The sequence below is a fragment of the Colobus angolensis genome, unplaced genomic scaffold (assembly GCF_000951035.1).
Source record: "Colobus angolensis palliatus isolate OR3802 unplaced genomic scaffold, Cang.pa_1.0 Scaffold46, whole genome shotgun sequence".
Lineage (NCBI taxonomy): Eukaryota > Metazoa > Chordata > Mammalia > Primates > Cercopithecidae > Colobus > Colobus angolensis.
The window spans coordinates 3,958,025-3,985,791 of NW_012118043.1; the positions used below are offsets into that span (position 1 = coordinate 3,958,025).

Below are 27,767 nucleotides of genomic sequence, written 5' to 3' on the forward strand. Positions count from 1 at the left end.
TTTTCATTCATCTTTAAAATAGCAAAATATCTTCCTTTCAACTCACAAATATTACTGTTACTTCCTGTCTTTTCTTTCATCTTCTTTAAAACGGTACATTTGGTTCTATTTTGACTCCACTCTGTGAGTCCTTCAGGGATATAGCTATCAATAGAAAACTGCCTCTTAGATTTTTTTTCCTAACCAGAATAATTTTAGTTCTTTACACCTTTCAATGAGATTCTTTTTTTAAAATCACTTTAATTGATTTTATACTTTGTAATCCCCTTATTCTAACATTTTCTAGTAAGTACTTCATGTCCCTTTTAGGTTGTGGAACACAGAAGCAAATATATTAACCAATAAACATCCTCCATCAATTCCTCCATCAATTTCCTAATAGCTTTGTGAGGCTCAAATTTTTAACCAAGATAAGAAAAAATTCTGCCCTTAGCACCAAAGGTCCTGTATCTGGCCTTCTATCATTATATATTTCAGGCCCCATTTTTGTAATAATATAAATTTGATAAGCAAGTTTTATTTAAACATCTATATTAATAATGAAAATAGTCTTAGAATACCTAATAAATACCATTTACCAACATCCCATACTATCAATTATATATTATTATCTACATACATATGAATCTCACTGTTTAGTTAATTATCTCAAAAATGAAATTTAAAATGCATATCTTCTTGATTCAAGTTCCTGGATCACGTGTATATGTATGCATGGGAGTAGAAATGGGCATTTCTCTTAACAGAAAGGGATGATGCCAGAAAAGTCAGATTTAACTTAGTTATCATATCATGTACCTCTCTACTTTTGAGTTTCACAATGAATTATAAATAAGAAGAATCAGGAAGTATAATATCTGATACTTTATTTTTAAACAGAAATCACTATTACTATAGAAGGGGCTATTTATAACCAGATCAATGAAAACAAACCTATGACAGACAAAACACAAGATGGAAACTTCACTATAAAGTTTGTACCTACTACAAAGGATCTTACCTGTGTAGCAATTATTTAGCAAAAACATTAAATCAACATCCATGTTATAATCAATATTACTAAAAATAATAAAAACTACCATTTATTGCATACTTGCTTAATGCTAATACTGTGCTAAACCCTTTTAGTATATATTCTTAATTAATTATTAAAACAAAAGCTCAGACAGATTCAATAACTATCCCAAGACACAATTTTTAGGAAGCAGAACTAGGATCTCAACCCAGACGAGTTGCTCCAAAGCCTTTGCTCTGAGCCACTAGACTACTGTAGAGAAAATAATTTAAATATGTTACAGAAAGCCTCATACCTCTTTTTGGTTATATTTGATAGCAAGTTTTAGACGACTTAAATTCATTCTTTCTTCTAATAATCCCCGTTTGTCAAGAGGCTCGTCACTAGACGTATGGTTTAGAATAACTTCCAATTCACGGGAATTCCGGGCTTGCGCAAGTAAATCCTTAGCAAACATTTTACATTGCCGGGCTAGTTCCTCATAATCATTCCTACAAAATGCAGCATTCTATTATCAGAAATGTCATTTCCATCTTCTAATTAAGCTATATTCACTAAAAACGTTTTTACTCAGCAACATTTTAATTCTGACAGTGTTATATTATACAAAATCTGAAGTCATTTTCTGTGGATAATCAAAAGGAAACTACTGGTGCACAAATTTTCCACAGCTTTGGGGAAAACCATAACACAATTATGTTCCTTGTGTTCATACTAATAGTCTTAGATGAGCACAGTTTTCATTTATATATACTGATGTTATTCCTAAAAATTCTAATAATGTTTGTCAACCAGTTCTTGACTTAACTGATTTTCCCTGACTCTCTGTAAGCTTGGCTAAAACTTCCTTTTATATTACTCACCTTAATGATAGACATAGTATCTTAATGCTATCCAATCACTATCATAAAATTTTTAACTAGAGCTTTTTCAATAATAGTCATCTACAATATGTTCATGTTACTTCTAATATTAAAATAGCATTTTGATTCATAAAGTTCTCATTTGAGTGAAATTCAAATTAGAAAGAAAGATATTAAAATGCACCTAACAAAAAACTCTCTTTCAGAATCCCTATTCCTTGAATCTTGGGTTTGAACTGCTTATTAAAGGCAGGCCTGAACTAATTTGTGGGAAATGAAGAAGTTTTAGTATATAATTCTTTTAAAAAATATCAATTACGGCTGGGTGTGTTGGCTCATGCCTGTAATGCCAGCATTTTGAGAGGCCAAGGCAGGTGGATCACCTGAGGTCAGGAGTTCAAGACCAGCCTAGTCAACATGGCAAAACCCTGTCTCTACTAAAAAATACAAAAATTAGGCATGGTGGCAGGCACCTGTAATCCCAGCTACTCAGGAGGCTGAGGCTGGGAGAATTGCTTGAACCCAGGAGGGGGAGGTTGCAGTGAGCCAAAATGGTGCCACTGCACTCCAGACTGGGTCTCAAAAAAAAAAAAAAGAAAGAAAAAAAAATCAATTACATTAACTTTATGTCTAAGCTTAATAATAACTTAGGAATGAAGTCAGAAATAAATAATTATGAGTCATGGTCTTGAGGTTGGGCTTCAGAAAATAATGTTTTTATTCCGTTTTTTCCCAAACAGAAAGGAAGGGGAAACAGGAAGATTTCCCACTGGTTAGTCTTTCTATATAATGGGGTTTTCCATGAACTGGCTATATAAAAATTATAACTTAAGAATAAAAACTTCTTTGCCTTAACTTCTCTCATCATTCTTTATACTTTCTATGTAGTCAAAACTCCTGAGAATAAATAATTGGATTTATTTAACAAATGCGGCACTCCCTGCTTCTTGATTTGGGAATCTAACTGCAGATGGGAACGTTTATCAAAAGTATATATTATTACAAAAATATTCCATCTTTGGATAAACATTTGATGGACTATGAGATTCAAAAGTGAAACTTATACATCTTATTAATCTAATCCATTTCTAATAGATTACTGAAGACAAATAAGTGGCTGTATAGTTTAGATGGAAATACAGAAAACCAGAAGCAAGGATTCCTATATTCTAGTTATAACTTTGCTCCTACTTTCAGTTTTAACTCTATTCCTAATTAGATGCTGCTATTAGTAAAAATCTAGCCTTTATAAATCTCTTCCACTGTCTATAAAACACTGGATTGAAGTAAATGGGTTCTATGATCACTTCCAAATCTAACTTTATTATGTTATGATTATATAATCACAGAAGTTTCTTCAAATTCTGTTTGAAAGGAGTTGAATAAGTTTTATTTTACATAACTCAGACTCAAATTATGAGGTTATAATAGGAAGTTCTTCATATTTAAACAGAATAATTTAACAGTCCTTCTTCATATTTAAACAGAATAATTTAACAGCCTTATGTGCTAATAAAGTTAAAAGTAGCAACAAGTTACATTTGAACCATGTTTTGTGTGTTCATCAAAGTAAAGTACATACTTTATGTCATATCAAGTTCAAACAAAATTTAAATTATCCAAGTTACAAGACAGTAGTTCCAAACTTGAAAACACAAGCAGGTCTTTTTTCAGTTTCTGGAACTCAGGTCTATGAAGAACACATTAAGTACTGCTGTTAAAGCTAAAGAAAACTCCAGGTTTCTTACTGCCCTTCCAGGAAGTAGAAGTTTGAACTTTCCCAATTTTGTCAAGTCACTGAAAGTGTCATACAACACATGGGGCTCTAATAGCAGCTGTATAGGAAAGAAAAGGTAGGAATAGCTATAGATCCCCAGTAGAAACCCTGCAACAGGGGTTGGTAAAAAATTGCAATCAATTGCTCCTTCTTTAGAGGGCAACAGGGATACTTTTCCATAAAGGAAAATCTCAATGCTTTCTCTCAACTCCACTATTAATAAAAGTAGTTTTCTAAGGATTTTTTTTTTTAAAAAAGTTTAAATTAGTAGTTTCATAGGCTGCTATTACAAAGTCTTTTTTTTTTCTTCTTCAAATTACCCCCCAAAAGGAAAATAATAGGAGTGCTTCCTTGGTATGCCAAGTGCCAAAATTTAATCTTCATTTCAGAAGAGAACTCAGACTGGGTGTTTATCCCTCTTAATTAGTTGTATTTTATTTTTATGTTTACATGTATTACATTACATATATATTTATCTTACCAGAAAATCTGAGCAAATAGTGAAAAGGGACTATGTCTGTGTGTGTGGAATGTCCTTGACATACAGAAAGCATTCTATGTGCTTTTGAAAGATCTGAAGGATCATTACTCAAAGATGATTATAGAATTGGAGAATGAGGAGATGTGTGAGAGAGAGAGCAACTACGAATAAATTTGCTCCTGCTTTAGGCTATAACTCCTACTGTATTTCACACTGCTCTACAATGCCTTCAGTTAGGTTGAAAAGTGGGGAAGAGAGTAAGGGTGGTTATAACATGGCAGAGGGCAGATGGGGAAGGAATGACTTAAGTAGCACCAGGGTCTGTTCCTTTGAGGGAGAGCAGGGGTCTGTTGCCAAGTAAGTGGCAACAAGGTGTAGTGTTCTTGGATCAAATGTAAATATATACAAATCATAATTTGGGTAATGAAGAAACTGAGGTTGAAGATTTGAAACAAAAGACATTATATAATTTACAATTTGCATTCATTCCCACCTGAATTCCACCTCCACAAGACTTAGTTCTTTTAAATCAGCACTAAGTTCAAATGCTCTCAGAATTGGATCCTCCTCTGTTAACATTATTAGAGCCGGACTGGCCAAACATCGATATATATCGAGACGAAACCTGTGATAAAATTGGATTCCATAATGTAAAATAAATTTATACACACATAATTAGTATTCTAATCTATAATTTTCATAAATGCATACTTAAAATATAAAATTAAAAGAAAAACTACAGATTTATTTATTATAAGATAACCTCCATAAAAAGACTTAAAACAAATATTTTGAGATATAAATATTGAAAAACCTTGCTATCTATTGCTTTTTAGAAAATTGTTTTACTGTCTCTTTTCATAGATTCAAAATGCCTTTGGTATAATATAAAGATTTTTGTTTAATCCAATTTAATTAAGTTCATATTTCTGGACCAACTTTTGTTTTATTTAAAAGACAGGGTCTCGCTCTGTCACCCAGGCCAGAGTGCAGTGGAGTGATCACAGCTTGCTGTAGCCTCGAACACCTGGGTCAAGGGATCCTTCCACTTCAGCCTTATGACTACAGGTGCATGCCACTACACCAGGCTAATGTTTAAAAATTTTATAGCGACAGGGTCATGCTATGTTGCCCAGGCTAGGCTCAAGCTCCTGGCCTCAAGTAATCCTCCCATCTTGGGCTACCAAAGTGCTGGGATTACAGGTGTGAGCCACTGTGCCTTGTTTGAACTCAATATAACTTTAAATAAAATGTGGATTTGATGACTAATAAATTTTTTCTTTCTCAGTAATAAAAATACTTTTTTTTTTTTTGAGATGGAGTCTCACTCGAGTCATCAGACTGGAGTGCAATGGCACGATCTCGGCTCACTGCAACCTCAGACTCCCTGGTCCAAGCGATTCTCCTGCCTTAGCCTCCCGAGTAGCTGGGATTACAGGCATGCACTAATTTTTGTAGTTTTAGTAGAGATGAGGTTTCACCATGTTGGCCAGGATGGTCTCGATCTCCTGACCTTGTGATCCACCCACCTCAGCCTCCCAAAGTGCTGGGATTACAGGTGTAAGCCACCACGCCCAGACCATAAAAATATTTTAATATGCTCAATCTATATAATACATTGTTCATTCATTCAGGTTATGAGTTTGAAAGATGTTTCAAATCTTAAGAGTGAAATCATTTCCTTATGCCGTCTCTAATGTAAAAAGCACTCCCTTTGCCATCTATAAATATTATTTCCATACCTAAATAGAAAATAAACCAGAAAAATTTTGCTATAGTTCATTTATAAATATAATTCTTAATTTACAAATTTGGTAGATATTATATAATGCATATTTTTCTTTTAATATAAATTTAAATACATGCTTATTATAAAACATGAGGTAGGCAATTTGGAAACATGATACTCCCTAATCCTTGTCCTCCCATCACCTCCCAACTGCAATCCTCAAAAGTAGTCATTTTACATAGAATTGTGCATGTCCTTCTTGATAGTTTCTATTTACACACGAACATAATCAGACACAATAAAGGAACAGGTTGCTTTTTAAAAAATGTAACATATAATGAACCTCTTTCTATGTCACCACATACAGATTCATCTCATACAACTGGACGGAGGTCTATAAGCTCTCCATTAATGAACATTTAGGTTGCTTCTACATTTTTTCTGCTATAAAAAATGCAGCAATGAATATGCTTCAGTTTGCATATCTTTTGTGCACTTTCAATTTCTGGGGAATATGGCATTTGTATTTTAAATTCTGATAGATGTTTCCAAAGCAGTAATAACAAGGAGAGCTCATTTTCTCCAACAGCTTCATTAATACTGGGTATTACTATTTCAATCTAACAGAAAATAGAATTTTTATAGGTGGTTTAAAATGAATTTATTTAGATGCCTGAGCATCTTTTCATGTTTAATATTCATTTATACTTCTTCCTCTGTAACTTGCCTGTTCATATTCTTTGGCCTATTTTTTGTAATGATTATTTATCTTTCTTTTAGTCAATTTGTAAGGTCTCTTCATTATCAAAGAAATTAGCCCACTGTCCAATAAAAAGTGATTCAAATACTTTTCTTTCTTTCTTTCTTTTTTTTGAGACAGACTCTCACTCAGTTACCCAGGCTGGAGTGCAGCGGCGCAATCTTTGCTCACTGCAACCTCTGCTTCCTGGGTTCAAGCAATTCTCCTGCCTCAGCCTCCTGAGTAGCTGGGATTACAGGTGTGTGCCACCACGCCTGGCTAAGTTTTGTGTTTTTAGTAGAGACGGAGTTTCGCCATATTGCCCAGGCTGGTCTCGAACTCCTAGGCTCATGTGGCCTCCCAAAGTGCTAGGATTACAGGTGACTTGAATACTTTTAATCCAGTTTATTGTTTATCTTTCTACTTTGTTGTAATGAATTTTTCTATATGGAAATTCCAAATCTTCATTTAAACAAATTTATTGATATATTCCTTATTTAGCTTATAGGTTTAATGTCTTACTTAGATACAAAAGTAATCCCGTATAATACATTTTTAAGAAAACAATATTTATGAAATTCAGTTATGATCTACTTATTCAATTAATAAGTATATTAAGTAAGGATTTCTGAAGAGGTATTTACCTATACTATACTGTCAAAAAACTGAGAAAAAAATACGTAATTATGCAACTTATCCTTCTGTTTCCAACAATATGTCTACATTAATTAATTTTATCACACCATTTCAAAAACAGACTTTTGTATTAACCTACTTTATCATGTCTTAAGATATAGTAAGGATTAATCACAAAATGCACAGCAAGAGTAACTTCCAATAATGGTGGAATGAAAAGATTGGTAATCATTTGTTTCACACTATAATGAAGCACCATTGTGTGGAAAGCATTTAGATATAATCTGACAAATAATGAAGCCACTTCTTTCATAAGATCTGTCAATTTTGGTACTCAAAACATCATTAAGATAATAACAGTATGAAGAGGTCAGTAATTACCCTCCACAAAAAAAAATACATAAAACTGAACAAAATTATCCAAAAAGATCAACCACTTCAGGCCACTGGAAGCTGTTTATTGAGAATTGTTGATTGTTGAAAAACTGCCAGTGCTTCAGGCAGGAATGGCCTTGCCTAGAACTGCCTCTATCACCCCTGCCCCCAGTTCAATCAGTGAGGTTTGTAGTTTTGCCAGCTTGTAGCTGGTATACTAGTAGTTTTATGCCAGGGTGACAAAATCAATTCAATGAGAGGCAAAAGCCTACAAACCTACTGGCTGAAAGTAATGAACTTGGTGGACATGGACAGAGAAAACCTGCAGTTTTGCAAGACTGAGGCTGCAAACCAAGTTGAGGCAAGCAGCGGACCAACCAGAAACTTAACAGGGAGAACCTGGAAATAAGAAAGCCATAAATGGATTCACATAAGGTCTCCACAAATTCTTGGCTGACTAGAAAATTATATACGTGTGGAGAACATCAGAGAGTTGGTAAAAAGAAAAGACCAAGGAAAAATTAATAAATGCCCACAACTTCAAATGCATTCCCTAACTAACCCACAGATTGATCAGCAGACAGTAGAAACTTTATGGGTCCAAGGTGCATTATTAGCACAACCTCAGCCCAATTATTTGGCTGACATATGTAGACACTAGAAGAGTCCTTAGGAATCAAACCTAAAAAATGAAAATGAGAATAAAACACAAAGCACAGACATCAATAAATGTACACCACAAGGAGACAAATTCTGTAGGCTAGGCAAGTAACGTAAAAAATATAAAAAACAGGCCAGGCCAGGGGCGGTGGCTCATGCCTGTAGTCCCAGCACTTTGGGAGGACGAGGTGGGCAGATCATGAGGTCAGGAGATCAAGACCACAGTGAAACCCCGTCTTTACTAAAAATACAAAAAAAAATCAGCTGGGTGCAGTGGCAGGCGCCTGTAGTCCCAGCTACTCAGGAGGCTGAGGCAGGAGAATGGTGTGAACCCAGGAGGCAGAGCATGCAGTGAGCTGAGATCATGCCACTGCACTCCAGCCTGGGTGACAGAGCGAGACTCTGTAAAAAAAATAAATAAATAAAATAAATATATATATATATAAACAACAAAACAGGAAAAAAGTATGCAGAGTTGCTGTCATACATATGCAACTGTCCAGTTTTCAAACAAAGAAATACTAGATGTTCAAGGAAAAGGTGCCTCCCTGAGGAGCAACATTAGAGGTTTACCACTATGGGGGAGATGGGGGCAGGGACAGACTTCATTAAAATAATCCAATCCATCACTAAAAAACTAAACAAGTAAATAATAATAACAAGCCCCAGGAAAGAGAGTGGGTGGGAACTAGCACACAGAGCTGCTGCCATATTATCTAGAATGCCCAGTTTCCAGCAAAAAAATTATGGGACATGCAAAGAAATGGGAAAAGTATGACCCATACCCCAGGAAGGAAAAAAAAAAAAGCTGCCTGAAGAGTGACCAGATGTCAGGATGCTGGGATACAGGCATGAACCACTGCACCCGGCCTGTATTCCTTTTCATTGTTTCTCCCTTTATGGATATTCTCTATTTGATGTGACATTGTCCTCTTACTCTGCTTTACTTCCACAATCATGCTGTCCTTTTAGTACTGTGAGCATATTTATAATGGCTAGTTTGAAATCTTTTCCTCTTAAATCTGACATCTGGTTACTCTGCAGGCAGATATTTTTTTTTTTCCCTGGGGCAGGAGAATTGCTTGAACCTGGGAGGTGAAGGTTGCCGTGAGCTGAGATTGCGCCACCACGCTCCAGCATGGGCGACAGAGCGAGACTCTATCTCAAAAAAAAAAAAAAAAAAAAAAAAAAGAATATAATGGAAATTATAGAATTAAAAAGTACAATGACTGAAATTAGAAATTCAGTAGAGAGGCTTGATATGGGTTGAATTGTATCCCTCCAAATTTCATCTGCTGAAGTTCTGTCTACTAGTACATCAAAATATAACTTTATTTGGAGATGGAGTCTTTAAAAAGCAAATTAAGATACAATGAGAACATCAAGGTAGGTCTAAATCTAATATGACTAGTGTCTTTATAAAAGAGGGAAATGTGGAGACAGGCACACAAACAGGAAGAATGTCATGTGAACATGAAGACAGCCAACTACAACAAAGGAGAGAGGCCTAGAACAGATCCTTCCTTCATAACCCTCATTAAGATCAACCTTGCCAATATCTTCATTTCTGACTTCTAGGTTCCCAAACTGTAAAACAAAAGAAAACAAAATTTGTCTTTTGTTTTTTTTTTTTTGAGATGGAGTCTGTGTCACCCAGGCTGGAGTACAGTGGCATGATCTCAGCTCACTGCAGCCTCCACCTCCTGGGTTCAAGCGATTCTCCTGCCTCAGCCTCTTGAGTAGCTGGGACCACAGGTATATGCCACCATGCCCAGCTAACTTTTTTGTACTTTTAGTTTCACCATATTGGCCAGGCTGGTCTCGAACTCCTGAACTCAGATGATTCACCCGCCTTAGCCTCCAGAAGCGCTGGGATTACAAGAGTGAGCCACAGCACCCAGCCACAAAATTTGCTTTTTAAGCTACTTTGTGGTACCTCATTATGGGAGCCCCAGAAAACTAACACAGGGCTCAACAGTAGCTGTGAACTGGCAGAAAAAAGAATTAGCAAACTTGAAGATATATCAATACAGATTATGCAAGCTGAAGAACAAAGAGAAGAAATAATTAAGAAAAATGAACAGAGCCTAAGAGAGATGCGGAATACCATTAAGCATACCAACATACTCACAATGGAAGTACCATACGAAGAAAAGAAAAAGGAAAAGAAAAATATTCAAAGAAATAATAGCTAACAACTTCCCAAATATCTTGAAAAACAATCAACACATCCAGGAAGCTCAAAAAACTCCAAGTAGGATAAATGCAAAGAGACCCACAAACAGAAACATCATAGTAAAAATGCTGAAAGTCAAAGACAAAATCTTGGAAGCAACAAGAGAAAAATATCAGGCCACTTACAAGGGAACCCAAATAATATTAACAGCTGACTTCTCAGTAGAAACAGATGCCAGAAGGCAGTGAGATAACATATTCAAAGTACTCAAAGAAATTTAAAAATTGTTAATCATAAATCCTAAATCCAGCAAAGTGAATACTCAAAAATAAAGGAAAAATAAAAACTTTACTAGATAAACAAAAACTCACAAGATATATTGCTACCAGAACTGCCTTACAATAAACATAAAAGCAAGTTCATCAGGCTGAAAGCAAGTGATTTAAAAAGAAATTATACAGAATAATATTTATAGAACAGAAAGTAATGTTTGGCCTATAACATACAGAAATGTAATATATTTCTATTTACATTTGGTGTAAATATTTTCCAATAACAGCATATAGTAGGTAGGTGGGGCCAAAGTTGTAATGAGCTAAGAAAATGATGAGATGGTAAAGTAATCAATTATAACAATGTTTTCTTGGGTTAGTAATATTAATAGATATAGTATATATAACAAAAATATCATGAGGAAAGAAAATACAGATGTATAGGAGTAACATTTTTATATGTTATTGGTATTAAGCTAGTATAAAACTGAAGCTGCTGGGCACAGTGGCTCACACCTGTAATCCTAGCACTTTGGAAGGCTGGTGGGTGGACTGCTTGAGTCCAGGAGTTCAAGACCAGCCTGGGCAGCATGGCAAAACCCCATCTCTACCAAAAAAAAAAAAAATCTGACACTGACTTTGACAAGTTACAATGTATATGACAAGCCCTAGAGAAACCAGTTTAAAAAAGAAAGCTCAAAAAATTCAGTGAAAAAATCATTAATAAAAATGCTGCATGATATAGTTTGGGTATCTGTTCCCTCCAAACCTCATGATGAAATTTGATCCTCAATGTTGGAGGTGGGGCTTTGTTGGAGATGTTTGGGTCATGGAGGTGGATCTCTCATGATCAGCTTGGTGCCATCCTTGCAATAATAAGTAAGTTCTCACTGTATTCATTCCCACAATATCTGATTTTTAAAAAGAGCCTGGTACCACCTTCTCTCTCTCTTGCTCTTTTTCTCTTGCTCTGTGACATGCATGCTCTCCCTTAGCCTTCTACCATGATTGGAGGCTTCCTAAGGTCCTTAATAGAAGCAGATGCTGGCACTATGCTTCTTGTACAACCTGCAGAACCATGAGCCAAATAAACCTCTTTTCTTTATAAACTACCTAGCCTCAGGTATGCTTTTATAACAATGCAAACAGTCTAATAAATCACATTAGAAAATATACTCAATGCAAAAGACAGCACTAATGAAGAAACAGGAACAAAAAAAGACATGAAACACATAACAAACAAAAAGTAGACACAGAAAACAACAAGTAAAATGGAAGGCACAAATCCAACTATCAATAACATTAAATGTGAACAGCTTAAACAATCCAATCAAAAGGCAGCAGCTGTCAGACTAGATTTTTTAAAAATCCAATTATATGTTGTCTACAGAAGACAGACTTTAGATTCAAGGACACAAATAGATTAAAACTAAAAGCTGGAAAAAGATGTATAATGCAAACAGCAACAACAGGAAAACTTTAGTGGCTATGGTAATATGAGACTTTAAATAAAGAAAGTTACTAGAGATAAAGAGGGATACCTTATAAGAATAACAGGGTCAATCAATCAGGAAGGTATAACATCTATAGGTTGGGCACAGTGGCTCATGTCTGTAATCCCAGCAATTTGGGAGGCTGAGGCGGGCAGATCACTTGAGGTCAGGAGTTCAAGACCAGCCTGGCCAACATTGTGAAACTCCATCTCTACTAAAAAGACAAAAATTAGCCAGACATGGTGGTGCATGCCTGTAGTCCCAGTGACTCAGGAGGCTGAGGCAAAAGGAACCCAGTAGCCAAGACTGCACCACTGCATTCCAGCCTGGGTGACAGAGTGAGACTCTGTCACAAAAAAAAAAAAAAGAAAAAAGAAAAGAATATGCAACATCTGTAAATATATATACAACTAACAACAGAGCACCATAATACATTAAGGAAAAACAGACAGAAATGGAGAAACAGATAACTGAACAACAACAGTTGGAGACTTTAATATCCCACCTTCAATGATGGAGAGAACAATGAGGCAAAAGATCAATAAGGAAATGGAAGACTTAAACAACATTATAAATGAACTAGATGTAGCAGACATCTACAGAACACTCTATCAAACAAAGGCAGATTATATACTCTTCTCAAGTCTACATAAAACATTCTCCAGATTAGACCATATGCTACACCATAAGGGGAAAAAAAACTTCAATAAATTTAAAAGGACAGAAACAACACAAAGTATGTTCTCCAACCACAATGGAATAAATTAGAAATCAGTAACAAGAAAGTTATTTTAAAAACCCACAATATGTGGAAATTAACAACACACTCTTAAATAATTAATGGGTTTAATATAGAAGGAAAATAAAAAACTGAGATGAAATAAAATGAAGACACACCATATAACAAATTATGGGGTTCAGCTAAAGCAGTGCTTAGAGGAAAATACCTATATTGAGAAAGAGGAGGCCAGACACAGTGGCTCATGGCTATAATCCCAATACTTTCGGAGGCTAAGGTGGGAAGACTGCTTGAGGCCAGTAGTTCAAGACCAGCCTGCGCAACATTGAAAGACCCCATCTCAAAAATAAAAATGTTTTAAAAATAGAAAGAAGATCTCAAATCAGTAACATGACCTTCTACCTTAAAACAGTGACAAAAAAAGAGCAAAGGGTATGAGGGTTCTTTATAATGTGTAAAAATGTTCTAAAATTGACTGTGGTGATAATTTTACATACCTATAGATATATGAAAAAACACTAAATTATATATTTTAAATGGGTGAATTGTATGGTATGTGAATTTTATCTCAATAAAGCTCAAAAAGTGAAAGTGAAATAAAAATTTTCCCACATAAATACTAACAGAATTTTCAGATAGTAGACTTGCCATACTGAGAATGCTAAAGCTGAAAGGAAATGGTAACTGGAATCCACAAGAAAAAATGAAGAGGAACAGAAATAGTAGTAATGTGGATAAATATAGAAGACTCTATATATGAGTATTTTTTCCTTGCATTTCTAAGAGTGTAAGATTGTTTAAAGGAATAATCATAATACTGCATTGTGTTTATAACATATTTAGATGTAATATATGTGAAAATAATAGCACAAAGAAAATGGGCAACAAAGTGGTTACACTTTAAGTCGATATCAAGTTGAAATAGATTGTAATACACTAAAGATATATACTATTATCTCTAAAAGAAAAAATTCTTAAATAGCTTAAAAAAAGAGGAAATAAAAAGGTATACTTTTTTTAACACAAAGAAAACACCAAAGGAGGAACAGAGGAACAACAAAAATACATGAGAAATATAGAAAGCAAATGGCAAAATAAAAAAAAATAAGTCTGTCATACCAAAAATTACATTACATGTGAGTGAACTAAACAATCAAAAGTCAAAAACTGTCAAAGTAGATAAAAAGCAATATCCAATAGTACACTCTCCAAAAAAGACTATTTAAATTACGAAAAACAAACATATTGAAAATAAAGGGTTGGAAAAAGTGCCATGTAATCAGTAACCATGAGAGAGATAGAATGGATAAATTAATAGCAGAAGGAATATATAGCAAGTATAAATGTGTAGATACCTAACAACAGAGGCTGAAAATACACAAAGCAAAAACTGACACAGAAAAAGATACTGGAGCAATTGTAGTTAGAATTTTTAATACTCTTTTCCCAGAAATTGATAGAAAACTGGTAGGGATATGTAATATTTAAACAACACTATGAAACAATATGACCAAACTGAAATTTATAGAACATTTCCCTAAAACAGCAGAATGTATATTATTTCAAGAGTACATAGAACATTTCCATTTTAGACTATATGCTGAGCCATGGACCTACTCTTAACACATTAAAAAGGCATAAAATCATACAAAGTACATTCTCCAAATTAAGCAATGGCTTCTTAGCTATGACACCAATATGCAAATGACCAAAAGAAGAAAACAGAAGATCAACTGGACTCCATCAAAATTTAAAACTTTTATTCTTCAAAGGATACTATCAGAAAAGTAAAACAAACAAAAAAACAAAAAAAAACACACACACACAAAATTCATCTATAAAAAAATCAGATAACCAATTAAAAAGTAGGAAAACAATTTGAACAGACATATATCTAATAAAGATATGCAAATATCCATTAAGCAACCAAAAGATGTCATTCATATGAAATATCCAGAACAGGTACATCCATAGGGACAGAAAGTAGATTTAGTAGTTGCCACCAGCTGGGAGAGTGACTGCTAATGAATATAGGGTTTCTTTTTGAAGTGATGCACAACTTTGTGAATATCCTAAGAGCTGAAATGTACACTTATATCTCAACAAAGATATCATTAAAACTAAAGTATAATCTCTAACCACAACAGAATTAAAGTAGAAATCACCAAAAAAAGGAAATCTAGGAAACTCTCTAATATGTGAAAGTAAAACAGCACGTTTTAAAATACTCCATGGATCATGAGAATGAGAAGGCAACCCAAACACTGGGAGAAAATATTTGCAAATAACATATTGGACAAAGGACTGTTTAAATATTTTAAAAATTCAACCATAAGAAAGCAACTCAATTTTAAAATGGGAAAGATCTAAACAGATATTTTTAAGTTAGCTTTAAACTTTTAAAGTTAGCTATGAACAGTGAAAATAAAATTAAGAAAATAATTATTGTATAATAGTATCAAAAAGTATAAAATACCTAGGAATAAGTAGTAAAAATAAAGAAGCACAAGACCTGTACACTGGGGACTACAAAATATTGCTGAGAGAAATTAAATGAAACCTATTAAATGGAGAGATACACCATGTTCAATACTTGGATAATTCAGTATGTTTAAGATGGCATTTCTGCCTAAATGATTCAACACAATCTTTCTCAAAAATCTAAGCAGATGTTTTTGTAAAAATTGACAATTGATTTCAAATCTTATTTGGAAATTTAAAGGACACAGAATATATGAAATTTTCAAGAAAAAGATTTTAGAATGGAGTACCTACAGTGTGTATTAGGGTTCTCTAGAGGGACAGAACTAATGGAATAGATATATATATAAAGGAGAGTTTATTAAGTATTACCTCACAGGACCACAAGGTCCCACAATAGGCCATCTGCAGGCTGAGGAGCAAGGAGAGCCAGTCTGAGTTCTGAAACTGAAGAACTTGGAGTCCAATGTTTGAGGGCATCCAGCATGGGGAAAAATGTAGGCTGGGGCCAGGTGCGGTGGCTCACACCTGTGATCCCAGCACTTTGGGAGGCCGAGGGGGGTGAATCACCTGAGATCAGGAGTTTGAGACCAGCCTGGCCATACTAAAAATACAAAAATTAGCCAGGTGTGGTGGTACATGCCTGTAGTCCTATCTACCCAGGAGGATAAGGCAGAAAGATGGTTTGAACCCGGGATGTGGAAGTTGCAGTGAGCTGAGATCGCAACACTGCACTCCAGTCTGGGTGACACAGTGAGACTCCATTTCAAAAAAAAAAAAAGATGTAAGCTGGGAGGCTAGGCCAGTCTCTCTTTTCAGATTTTTCTGCCTGCTTATATTCTAGCCACACTGGCAGCTGATTAGATTGTGCCCACCCAGATTAAGGGTGGGTCTGCCTTTCCTAGTCCACTGACTCAAATGTTAATCCCCTTTGGCAACACCCTCACAGACACACCCAGGATCAATACTTTGTATCCTTCAATCCAATTGAGTTGACATTCAGTATTAACCATCACACAGTAATTGATTTTCAAACTTATATAAAGCTATAGTAATCAGTACAGAGTTATATTGATGTAAATATAGACATATAAGCGTTCCTTTTTCTCCATAACCTTGCCAGCATCTGTTATTTTTTTACTTTTTAATAGACATTCTGACTGGTATGAGATGGTATCTCATTGTAGATTTGATTTGCATTTCCCTAATGATCAGTGATATTGAGCCTTTTTTGCATATGCTCGTTGGCCACATGTATGTCTTCTTTTGAAAAGTGTTCATGTCCTTTGCCCACTTTTTTTTTTTTTTTTTTGAGACAGAGTCTCGCTGTGTCGCCCAGGCTGGAGTGCAGTGGCCAGATCTCAGCTCACTGCAAGCTCCGCCCCCCGGGTTTACGCCATTCTCCTGCCTCAGCCTCCCAAGTAGCTGGCCACCTCGCCCGGCTAGTTTTTTGTATTTTTTAGTAAAGATGGGGTTTCACCGTATTAGCCAGGATGGTCTCGATTTCCTGACCTAATGATCCGCCCGTCTCGGCCTCCCAAAGTGCTGGGATTACAGGCTTGAGCCACCGCGCCCAGCCCCTTTGCCCACTTTTTAATGGGGTTATTTGTTTTAAGTTCTTTATAGGTTGTGGATATTAGGTCTTTGTCAGATGCATACTTTGCAAATATTTTCTCTCATTCTATAGGTCATCTGTTTATTCCCTTGATAGTTTCTTTTGTTGTGCAGAAGCTCTTCAGTTTAATTAGGTTCCACTTGTCAATTTTTGTTTTTGTTGAAATTACGTTTGAGGACTTTAATCCACCTTAATTTTTTTATATGGTGGTAGGTCCAGTTTCATTTTCTGCATATGGATAGCCAGCTATTCCAAGCACTATTTATTGAATAGGAAGCCTTTTGCCTCATTGCTTATTTTTGTTTACTTTGTCAAACATCACATGGTGGGGGTGCAGCTTTATTTCTGGATTCTCTATTCTGTTCCATTGGTCTATGTGTCTGTTTTTGTGCTGTACCATGTTGTTTTGGTTACAGTAGCCTTATGGTATAGTTTGAAGTCAGGTAATGTGATGACTCCGACTTTGTTGTTTTTGCTTAAGATTGCTTTAACTTTTCAGTTCTTTTTTGGTTCCATATGAATTTTAAAATAGTTTTTTTCTAAGTCTGTGAAAAATGATGTTGGTAGTTTGACAAGAATAGCATCGAATCTGTAAATTGCTTTGGGTAGCATGGCCATTTTAACACTATTAATTCTTCCTATCCATGAGCATGGAATGTTTTTCCATTTGTTTGTGTTGTCTCTGATTTTTTTCAGTAATGTTTTGTAGTTTTCATTGTAGAGACTTTTTTTAACCTTCTGAGTTAGCTGTATTCTTACATATTTTATTCTTTTTGCAGCTATTATAAATGGGACTGCATTCTTGATTTGGCCCTCAGCTTGAACAATGTTGATGTATAGAAATTCTGCTTGAATTCAGATCAGTTATTTGAAAATACACATTCAGTGGAGAAAAAAGACAAAAGAACAAAAGGGAACAAAGACTGCCTATAAGATATAGAAGAGTACCTCAAAAGATCAAATGTAAGAATTCCTGTGTTTAAGAGGGAGCAGATCAAGAACAAGGGATAAATAACTTATTCAAAGAAATAACAACAGAAAACTTCCCAACACTTGAGAAAGATATAAATATCCATGTACAGGAAGGTCTTAGACCACCAAACAGATTGAATCCATATATGACATATAATAATCAAACTCACAAAGGTCAATGACGAAAAGAATACCCTAAAATCAGCTACAGAAAAGAAGCAAATAACATATAAAGAGGCCCCAATTCATCTGGAAACAGACTTCTCAATGAAACCACGCAGGCAGGAGGGAGTGGAATGGCATTTTCAAAGTGCCCAAAGGGAAAAAAAGCCCTGCCATCCAAGTATTTTGTATCCAGAAAAAAACTGTTACTTAAATAAGAAGTAGAGATAAAGTCTTTCCCAGACAAATGAAAGCTGAGACAATTCACCACCACCAGACCCACCTTGCAAAAAATGCTAAAGGGAGTTCTTCAATCTGGAAGAAAATACAAAACACTGGTGTGCAAAAGAAAAAATGTTCAAGGTATAAAAACCATTGGTAAAATTAAGTATACAGACAAACACAGAATAATCTATTACTGTATTTATGGTATATAATCCATTCACATCTCTAGTATGAAGCCTCCAAGACAAGTTTATCAAAAACAATAATAGCTACAGCAACCTGTTAAGAAATAGGTAATATAAAAATATATCAGTTGACAACTAAAAGTGAAAATGTTGGGAGATGAAGTTAAAGTGTAGAACTTTTTTTGCCTTTGTTTCCATTCTTTTGTCTGTGATCTAAGATAAGTGTCATCTCTTTAAATTAATCTGTTTTATATATATATATGAGACGGAGTCTCACTCTATTGCCTAGGCTGGAGTGCAATAATTTCTTATATTTATAAGATGTTTTTTGCAAGAATCATGGTAATGATAGTATGAAACCTATAATATATTCATTAAAAATAAACATCAATAAATTCAAATATACCACCAGAGATAATCACTTAACTACAAAGGAAGACAATAAGAAACAAAGAAAGGATAAGAGAAGTCTCAAAACAAGGAGAAAACAAGCAATAAAATGGTAGCATTAAGTCCATACTTATTTATAATCACACTGAATATAAATGGTCTCAATTGTCCAATTAAAAGGCATAGTGTGGCTTAATGGATAAAGAAATAAGACCCAACTATATGCTGCCTTCAAGGAATCCGTTTCACTTATAAAGATACACATAGACTGAAACTGAAAGTGAAAGATATTCCATGTAACTGAAAACTAAAAAAGATCAGGAGTATCTATACTTAGATACAATAGACTACAAATCAAAGACTAAAAAAAGACCAAGAGGGTCACTATATAATGATAAAGGTGGCAATTCAGCAAGAAGATATAACAATTTCGAATACCTATGAACCCAACACTGGAGCCCCCAAGTATATAAAGTTAGCGCTGGCTTTATATACATGGGGGGGGGTGTCCAGTGTTGGGTTCATAGATAAACTACAATACAATAATAGTAGGGGACTTTAACATGCCACTCTAGTAATAGACAAATCATCTAGACAGAAAATCAACAAAGAAAGAGTAAAATTAAACTACGTACTAGATCTAATAGGCCTAACTGACAGTTACGGAACATTTCACCCTATTGCTACAGAATATACATTATTTTCACCAGCACATGAAACATTTTCCAGAACAGACCATATCTTAGGCTACAAAACAAGTCTAAACAAATTCAGAAAAATACAAATCACATCAAGTATCTTTTCTGACCATATGGAATAAAACTAGAAATCAATAACAAAAGGAATTTGGAAAATACACAAATACATAGAAATTAAATAACATGCTCTTCAATCACCAATGGGTCAATGAAGAAATTAAGAAGAAAATTTAAAAATTTATTGAAACAAATGGACATGGGAATACAACATACCAAAATCTATGAGACAGAGCAAAAGCAGTACTGAGAGGGAAGGTTACAGCAATAAATTCCCATTCTAGAAAAGTAGAAAGAGTTCAAATAATCTAATGATGCACCTTGAGGAACTAGAAAATCAAGAACAGTCTGGGCACGGTGGCTCACACCTGTAATCCCAGCACTTTGGGAGGCCAAGATGGGTGGATCACTTGAGGTCAGGAGTTCAAGAGCAGTCTGGCCAACATGGTGAAACCCCGTTTCTACTAAAAATACAAAAATTAGCCAGCGTGGTGGCACACACCTGTAGTCCCAGCTACTCGGGTGGCTGAGGTGGGAGAATTGCTTCAGCCCCGGAGGTGGAGGTTGCAATGAGCCAAAATCATGCCATTGCACTCCAGCCTGGGTGACAGAGTGAGACTCTGTCAAAAAAAAAAAAAAAAAAAAAAATCAAGAATAAACCAAACCCAAAATTAGCAGAAGAGAAATAAAGATCAAAGCAGAAATAAATGAAATTGAAATTTTAAAAAATACAGAAGAGGCCAGGCATGGTGGCTCATACCTGTAATCCTAGCACTTTGGGAGGCCAAGGCAGGCAGATCACTTGAGTCCAGGAGTTCAAGACCACCCTGGCCAACATGGTGAAACCCCATCTGTACAAAAAATGCAATAATTAGACAGATGTGGTGGCACGTGCCTATAGTCCCAGCTACTTGAAGGGCTGACGTGGGAGTATCACTTGAGCATAGGAGGTCAAGGCTGCAGTGAGCTGTGATCACGCACGCCACTGTACTCTAGACTGGGTGACAAAGCGAGACCCTGTCTCAAAAAAACAAAAACAAAAACCACAGAAGATCAATGAAGTGAAAAACTGATTTTTTGAAAAGATAAACAAAATCAACAAACCTTTAGCTAGACTAAGAGAGATCCAAATAAAAAAATTAGAAATGAAAAAGGAGATACAACTGAAACCCTAGAAATACAAAGAATCATTAAATAATATTATATACTACTATATACAAAACAAATAGGAAAACCTAGAAAAAATGGTTAGATTCCTGGACACATACAACCTACCATGATTGAACCATGAAGAAATAGAAGACCTCAACAAACCAGTAAAGAATAACAAGATCAAAGCCATAGTAAAAAGTTTCCCATCAAAGAAGTGCCCAAGACCTGATGGATTCACTGCTGTATACTACCAAAAATTTAAAGAAAACTAATACCAATCCTACTCAAACTCTTTAAAAACATTGAAAAGGAGGGAATGCTTCTAAACTCATTCAAAGAGGCCAGCATTACCCTGATACCAAAACCATACAAGGAACCAACAAAAAAAGAAAACTACAGGCCAATATACTTTGACTTATTGATATAATAAATTCAACAACACATTAAAAAGATCACTTGTCATGATCTAGTGGGATTCATCCCAGGGATGAAAAGATGTATCAATAAACATGATACATCACATTAACAGAATCAAGAACAAAAACCATATAATTATTTCAATAGATGCCAGAAAAGCATTCAATAAGATTCAACATCCCTTTATAACAACAACAACAACAAACCCTCATCAAAACAGGTATAGGAGGAACATACTGCAAAATAATAAAAGCCAACAGGGAAAAATTGAAGGCCTTTCCTCTAAAGACTGGAACAAGACGATGATGCCCACTTTCCCGCTATTATTCAACATAATACTGGAAGTCCTGGCCACAGCAATTAAGCAAGAGAAAGAAATAAAGAGTATCCAAATTGGAAAGGAAGAAGTCATATTAGCCTTGTTCTCAGATGACATGATCTTACATCAAGAAAACCCTAAATACGCCACCAAAAAACTATTAGAAGTGATAAAAAAAAAATTCAGTAAAGTTGCAGGGTACAAAAATCAACATACAATGTCAATAACATTTATATATGTCAAATAACAATCTGAAAAAGAAATCAAAAAAGCAATCCCATTTACATTGGTTACAAAAAAATAAAACCAAAAAAACTAGGAATCAATCTAACCAAAGAAGTGAAAGATCTAGGCAAGGAAGACCATAAAACTCTGATGAAAAAAATAGAAGAGGTCACCAAAAAATGGCAAGGTTTTCCATGCTCACGTACTGGAAGAAAATTGTTAAAATGACAATACTACCCAAAGTAATTTTGAGATTCAATGCAATCCTTATCAAAATACCAATGACATTCACAGAGAAACAGAAAAAATAATACTAAACTTTATATGAAACCACAAAAGATTCCAAATAGCAAACTAATCCTAAGCAAAAAGAACAAAGCTGGAAGCATCACATTACCTGACTTCAAAATATACCACACAGCTATAGTAACCCAAACAGCATGGTACTGGCATCAATACAGATACATAGACCAATGGAACACACCCAGATATAAGTCCATGTATTACGACCAACTCATCTTTGACAAAGGTGCCAAGAACATATTTTGGGGAAAGGACAGTCTTTTTAATAAATGGTGCTGGGAAAGCTGGATATGTGGAAGAATGAAACTAGACCCCAATCTCTCACAATACACAAAAATCAAATCAAAACGGATTAAAAACTTAAGTATAAGACCTCAAATTAAACACTGGGGAAACTCTTCAGGACACTGGTCTGGGCAACGATTTTTTGTGTGTAAGACCTCAAAAGCACAGACAAGGCCAGGCATGGTGGCTCACGCCTGTAATCCCAACACTTTGGGAGGCCGAGGCCGGTGGATCATGAGGTCAGGAGATCAAGACCATCCTGGCTAACACAGTGAAACTCCGTCTCTACTAAAAACACAAAAAATTAGCCGGTGTGGTGGCAGGTGCCTGTAGTCCCAGCTACTTGGGAGGCTGGGGCAGGAGAATGGCATGAACCCAGAAGGTGGAGCTTCTGGAGTGCAGTGAGCAGAGATGGCGCCACTGCACTCCAGCCTGGGCGACAGAGTGAGACTCCCTTCCTTACACCTTATACAAAAATTAATTCAAGATCGATAAAAAAATTAAATGTTAGACCTAAAATCATCAAAACCCTAGAAGAAAACCTAGGCAATACCATTCAGGACATAGGCATGGACAAGGACTTCATGACTAAAATACCAAAAGCAATGGCAACAAAAGCCAAAATTGACAAATGGGATCTAATTAAACTAAAGAGCTTCTGCACAGCAAAAGAAACTACTCTGAGTGAACAGGCAACCTACAGAATGGGAGAAAATTTTTACAATCTACCCATCTGACAAAAGGCTAATATCTAGAATCTACAAAGAACTTAAATGTACAAGAAAAAATCAAACAACCCCATCAAAAAGTAGGCAAAGGATATGAACAGACACTTCTCAAAATAAGACATTTATGCAGCCAGCAGACACACGAAAAAATGCTCATCATCACTGGTCATCAGATAAATGCAAATCAAAACCACAGTGAGATAGCATCTCATATCAGTTAGAATGATGATCATTAAAAGGTTAGGAAACCACAGATGCTGGAGAGGATATTGAGAAATAGGAACGCTTTTACGCTGTTGGTGGGAATGTAAACTAGTTCAACCATTGTGGAAGACAGTGTGGCAATTCCTCAGGGATCTAGAACTAGAAATACCATTTGACCCAGCGATCCCATTACTGGATATATACCCAAAGGAATATAAATCATGCTACTATAAAGACACATGCACATATATGTTTACTGCGGCACTATTCAGAATAGCAAAGACTTGAAACCAACCCAAATGTCCATCAGTGATAGACTGGATAAAGAAAATGTGGCATAAAGAATACACCATGGAATACTATGCAGCCATAAAAAAGGATGAGTTCATGTCCTTTGCAGGGACATAGATGAAGCTGGAAACCATCATTCTGAGCAAATATCACAAGGACAGAAAACCAAACACCACATGTTCTCACTCATAGGTGGGAACTGAACAATGAGAACACTTAGACACAGGGTGGGGAACATCACACACCGGGGCCTGTCATAGGGTGGGGAGAGGGGCTGGGATAGCATTAGGAGATATACCTAATGTAAATGACGAGTTAACGGGTGCGGCACACCAACATGGCACATGTAACAAACCTGCATGTTGTGCACATGTACCCTAGAACTTAAAGTATAATTTTAAAAAAAGGAAAAAAAAAAAGTACAGACAACCAAAGCAAAAATAGACAACTGAGATTACATTAAGCTAAAACACTTCCACAAAGCAAAGAAAACAAAAGTGAAGAGCTAACTCATAGAATGGGAGACTATATTTGCAAACTATCCATCTGACAAGAGATTAATAATCAGAATATGTAAGGAGCTCAAACAACTCAATAGCAAAAAACCAAAAATAAATAATCTGATTTTACAATGGGCAAAAGATCTGAATGGATATTTCTTAAAAGAAAACATATAAATGACCAACAAGTACATGAAAAAATGCTCAACATCACAAATCACCAGAGAAATGCAAATCAAAATCACAATGTAGTATCATCTCACTCCAGTTAAAATAGTTGGTATCAGAATGGCACGCAATAACAAATGCAAGCAAAGATGTGGACAAAGGGGAACTCTCACACACTGCTGGTGGAAATGTAAATAATTATAGCCACTATGGAGAACAGTATGGAGGTTCTTAAAAAACTAAAAGTAGAACTACTATACGAGGGTAGTGGGGGTGTTAAAAGAAGGTGGGTGGTTAATGGGTACAAAAAAATTTAGCAAGAAAAAGACCTAGTATTTGATAGCACAATAAGGTGACTATAGTCCATAATTTAATTCTACATTTATTATTGTACATGATAAAAGAGTACAATTGGATTGTTTGCAACACAAAGGATAAATGCTTGAGGGGATGGATACCCCATTTTCCATGACATGATTATTACACATTGCATGCCAGTATCAAAAATCCCATGTACCCAATAAATACATATATGTACTATATACCCACAAAACTTTTAAAAAAATTATTATACTTTAAGTTCTGGGCTACATGTGCAGAATGTGCAGGATTATTATACAGGTATACATGTGCCATGGTGGTTTGCTGCACCAATCAACCTGTCATCTAGGTTTTAAGCCCCGCATGCATTAGGTATTTGCCCTAATGCTATCCCTCCCCTTGCCCCCATCCCCCAGTAGGCCCCAGTGTGTGATGTTCCTCTGTGTCCATGTGTTCTTATTGTTCAACTCCCACTTATGAGTGAGGACATGCAGTGTTTGGTTTTCTGTTCCTGTGTTAGTTTGCTGAGAATGCTGGTTTCCAGCTTCATTCATGTCCCTGCAAAGGACATGACCTCATTCTTTTTTATGACTGCATAGTATTTCATGGTGTATATGTGCCACATTTTCTTTATCTAGTCTATCACTGATGGGCATTTGGGTTGGGTCCTGGTCTTTGCTATTGTGAATAGTGCCGCAATAAGCATACGTGTGAATGTGTCTTTATAGAAGAATGCTTTATAATCCTTTGGGATTATTTTAAACATTTTTTTTTTTTTTGGAGACGGAGTCTAGCTCTGTTGCCCAGGCTGGAGTGCAGTGGCGCGCTCGGCTCACTGCAAGCTCCGCCTCCCGGGTTTACGCCATTCTCCTGCCTCAGCCTCCCGAGTAGCTGGGACTACAGGCACCCGCCATCTCGCCCGGCTAGTTTTTTTTTTTTGTATTTTTTTTTTTAGTAGAGACGGGGTTTCACCGTGTAGCTCAGGATGGTCTCGATCTCCTGACCTCGTGATCCACCCATCTCGGCCTCCCAAAGTGCTGGGATTACAGACTTGAGCCACCGCGCCCGGCCAACATTTTTTTTTAAAAGAACTACCATATGATCCAGCAATTCCACTATTAGATATATATATATACAAAAGAAAAATCAATATATCCAAGAAACATCTGCATTCTCATGTTTATTGCAACATTGTACACAATAGTCAAGATATGGACTCAACCTAAGTACCCATCAATGGATGAATGGATTTTAAAAACATGGTTTATATACATAATGGAATATTATTCAGCCATTGAAAAGAATGAAATCCTGTAATTTGCAGCAACATGGATGGAACCTGAGGCCATTATGCTAAGTGAAATAAGCCAAGCACAGAAAGACAAATTTCACATGTTCTCACTTATATTTCGAAGCTAAAAACAGTAGACCTCATGAAGATAAGAGAGTAGACCGGTGGTTACCAGAGGCCAGGAAGGAATGGGATGGATGAAGGGGAAAGAAAATAATATTCATGTATTTATTACCACTGAACTATACACTTAAAAATGGTAAAGATGGTAAATTATATATATATTTTACCTCAATAAGAAACAAAAATTTTTTTAAAAACACTGTAAGAAACCACTACACTTCTGCTAAAATGACTAAGATTAAAAAGACTAACAATATCAAGTTTCAATGAGTATGTGGCGGAATTAGAACCATCATACTTTGCCAGTAAAAATGTAAACCTGTTTCCAACCACTTTGGGGAACAGTTTGACAACTACTTAAAAAGTTAAACACACCCAGAAATTCCATTCCTGGGGTCTACCCAACAAAAATAAAAACATGTCCACACAAAGACTTGTAAGTGAATGTTCACTGCCAAAAACTGGAAACAACTCAAATGTTGAGCAACTAGTGAACAGATAAATAAAACAGAGAAATGTTCACTGCCAAAAACTGGAAACAACTCAAATGTTGAGCAACTAGTGAACAGATAAATAAAAGGTGGTACTATACCCACACAATGGAATACTACTCAACAATTTTTAAAATGAATTACTGACATATGAAACAATATGGATGGACCTCAAAAATATTATGATAAGTAAAAGCCAGAGACATGTCAAGATATTTTATGATTCCATTTTTATGAAATTTCTAGTAAAGAAAAGACTACAGAAATAGAAAAATCAGTGGTTGCATGGAGTTTGGGATGGAAGCAAGGACTGACCATGAATGAACAGGCAAGAGAGAACTTTTTTCAATGATAGAAATGTTAGAATATTAGATTACGGTAATAGTTACACACTTTAAACATACTGCTATCCTCCCGCCTCTGCCTCCCTGAGAGCTGGGATTACAGGCGTGAGCCACCGAGTTCAAGACCTGCCTGGGTAATACAGCGAGACCCCGTTCTCCACAAAAAGGAAAAAAAAAAAAAAAAAAAAAAGGACAAAAAAAAAATAAACATACTGCAAATTATCCATTTCCACACCGTAAAAAAAAAAGCCTTTTTTGAGGCCCTATGGAGTCAGGTGATTATGTTCTGTGCAACTTTTTGGGGTTTTGGTTTCATCGACACCAATATAAAAATATGGAAATATGTAATTCTCTATGTTTAAAGTGCTTTTAAAACATGAATTTCGTATGGTTCAACCTAAATATTTGGGCAACTATAAAAAGAACTGGAGTAAATGAGGCAAGATTAGTAATAGGCAGGCAAACTTCATAAAAAAAGGAAAGGAAACATGAATGGAATTCTGTATAGGCAGAAACTGGGAGAGGGGATTTCTAACATGTGACTAAGCCATTGATGAGACTAGCTGCCAATCTAACACTGTAGCGAAGAGTCACATTTCTTTATTTCTTTTTTAGATGGAGTTTCCCTCTTGTTGCCCAGGCTGGAGTGCCATGGTGCAATCTTGGCTCACTGCAACCTCTGCCTCCCACGTTTAAGTTATTCTCCTGCCTCAGCCTCCCAAGTAGCTGGGATTACAGGTGCCCACCACCACACCCAGCTAATTTTTTTGTATTTATAGTACTGATGGGTTTTCACCATGTTGGCCAAGCTGGTCTTGAACTCCTGACCTCAGGTGATCCACCTGCCTCAGCCTCCCAAAGTGCT

The 27,767-nt window shown here is 35.7% G+C and overlaps 1 protein-coding gene across 2 annotated transcripts in view; it reads right to left on the bottom strand.

The window, feature by feature from the left end:
* TRPC1 (transient receptor potential cation channel, subfamily C, member 1) overlaps nt 1-27,767 on the bottom strand; it is an 81,841-nt gene that overhangs the window by 24,456 nt on the left and 29,618 nt on the right. For both annotated transcript variants that reach the window (XM_011958079.1, XM_011958078.1), the window contains 2 exons: nt 4,630-4,761; nt 1,311-1,506 (listed from right to left, as the gene is read on the bottom strand). In XM_011958079.1, coding sequence (XP_011813469.1) covers nt 1,311-1,506; nt 4,630-4,761 — 328 coding nt within the window. The remainder of the gene's footprint in view (nt 1-1,310; nt 1,507-4,629; nt 4,762-27,767) is intronic.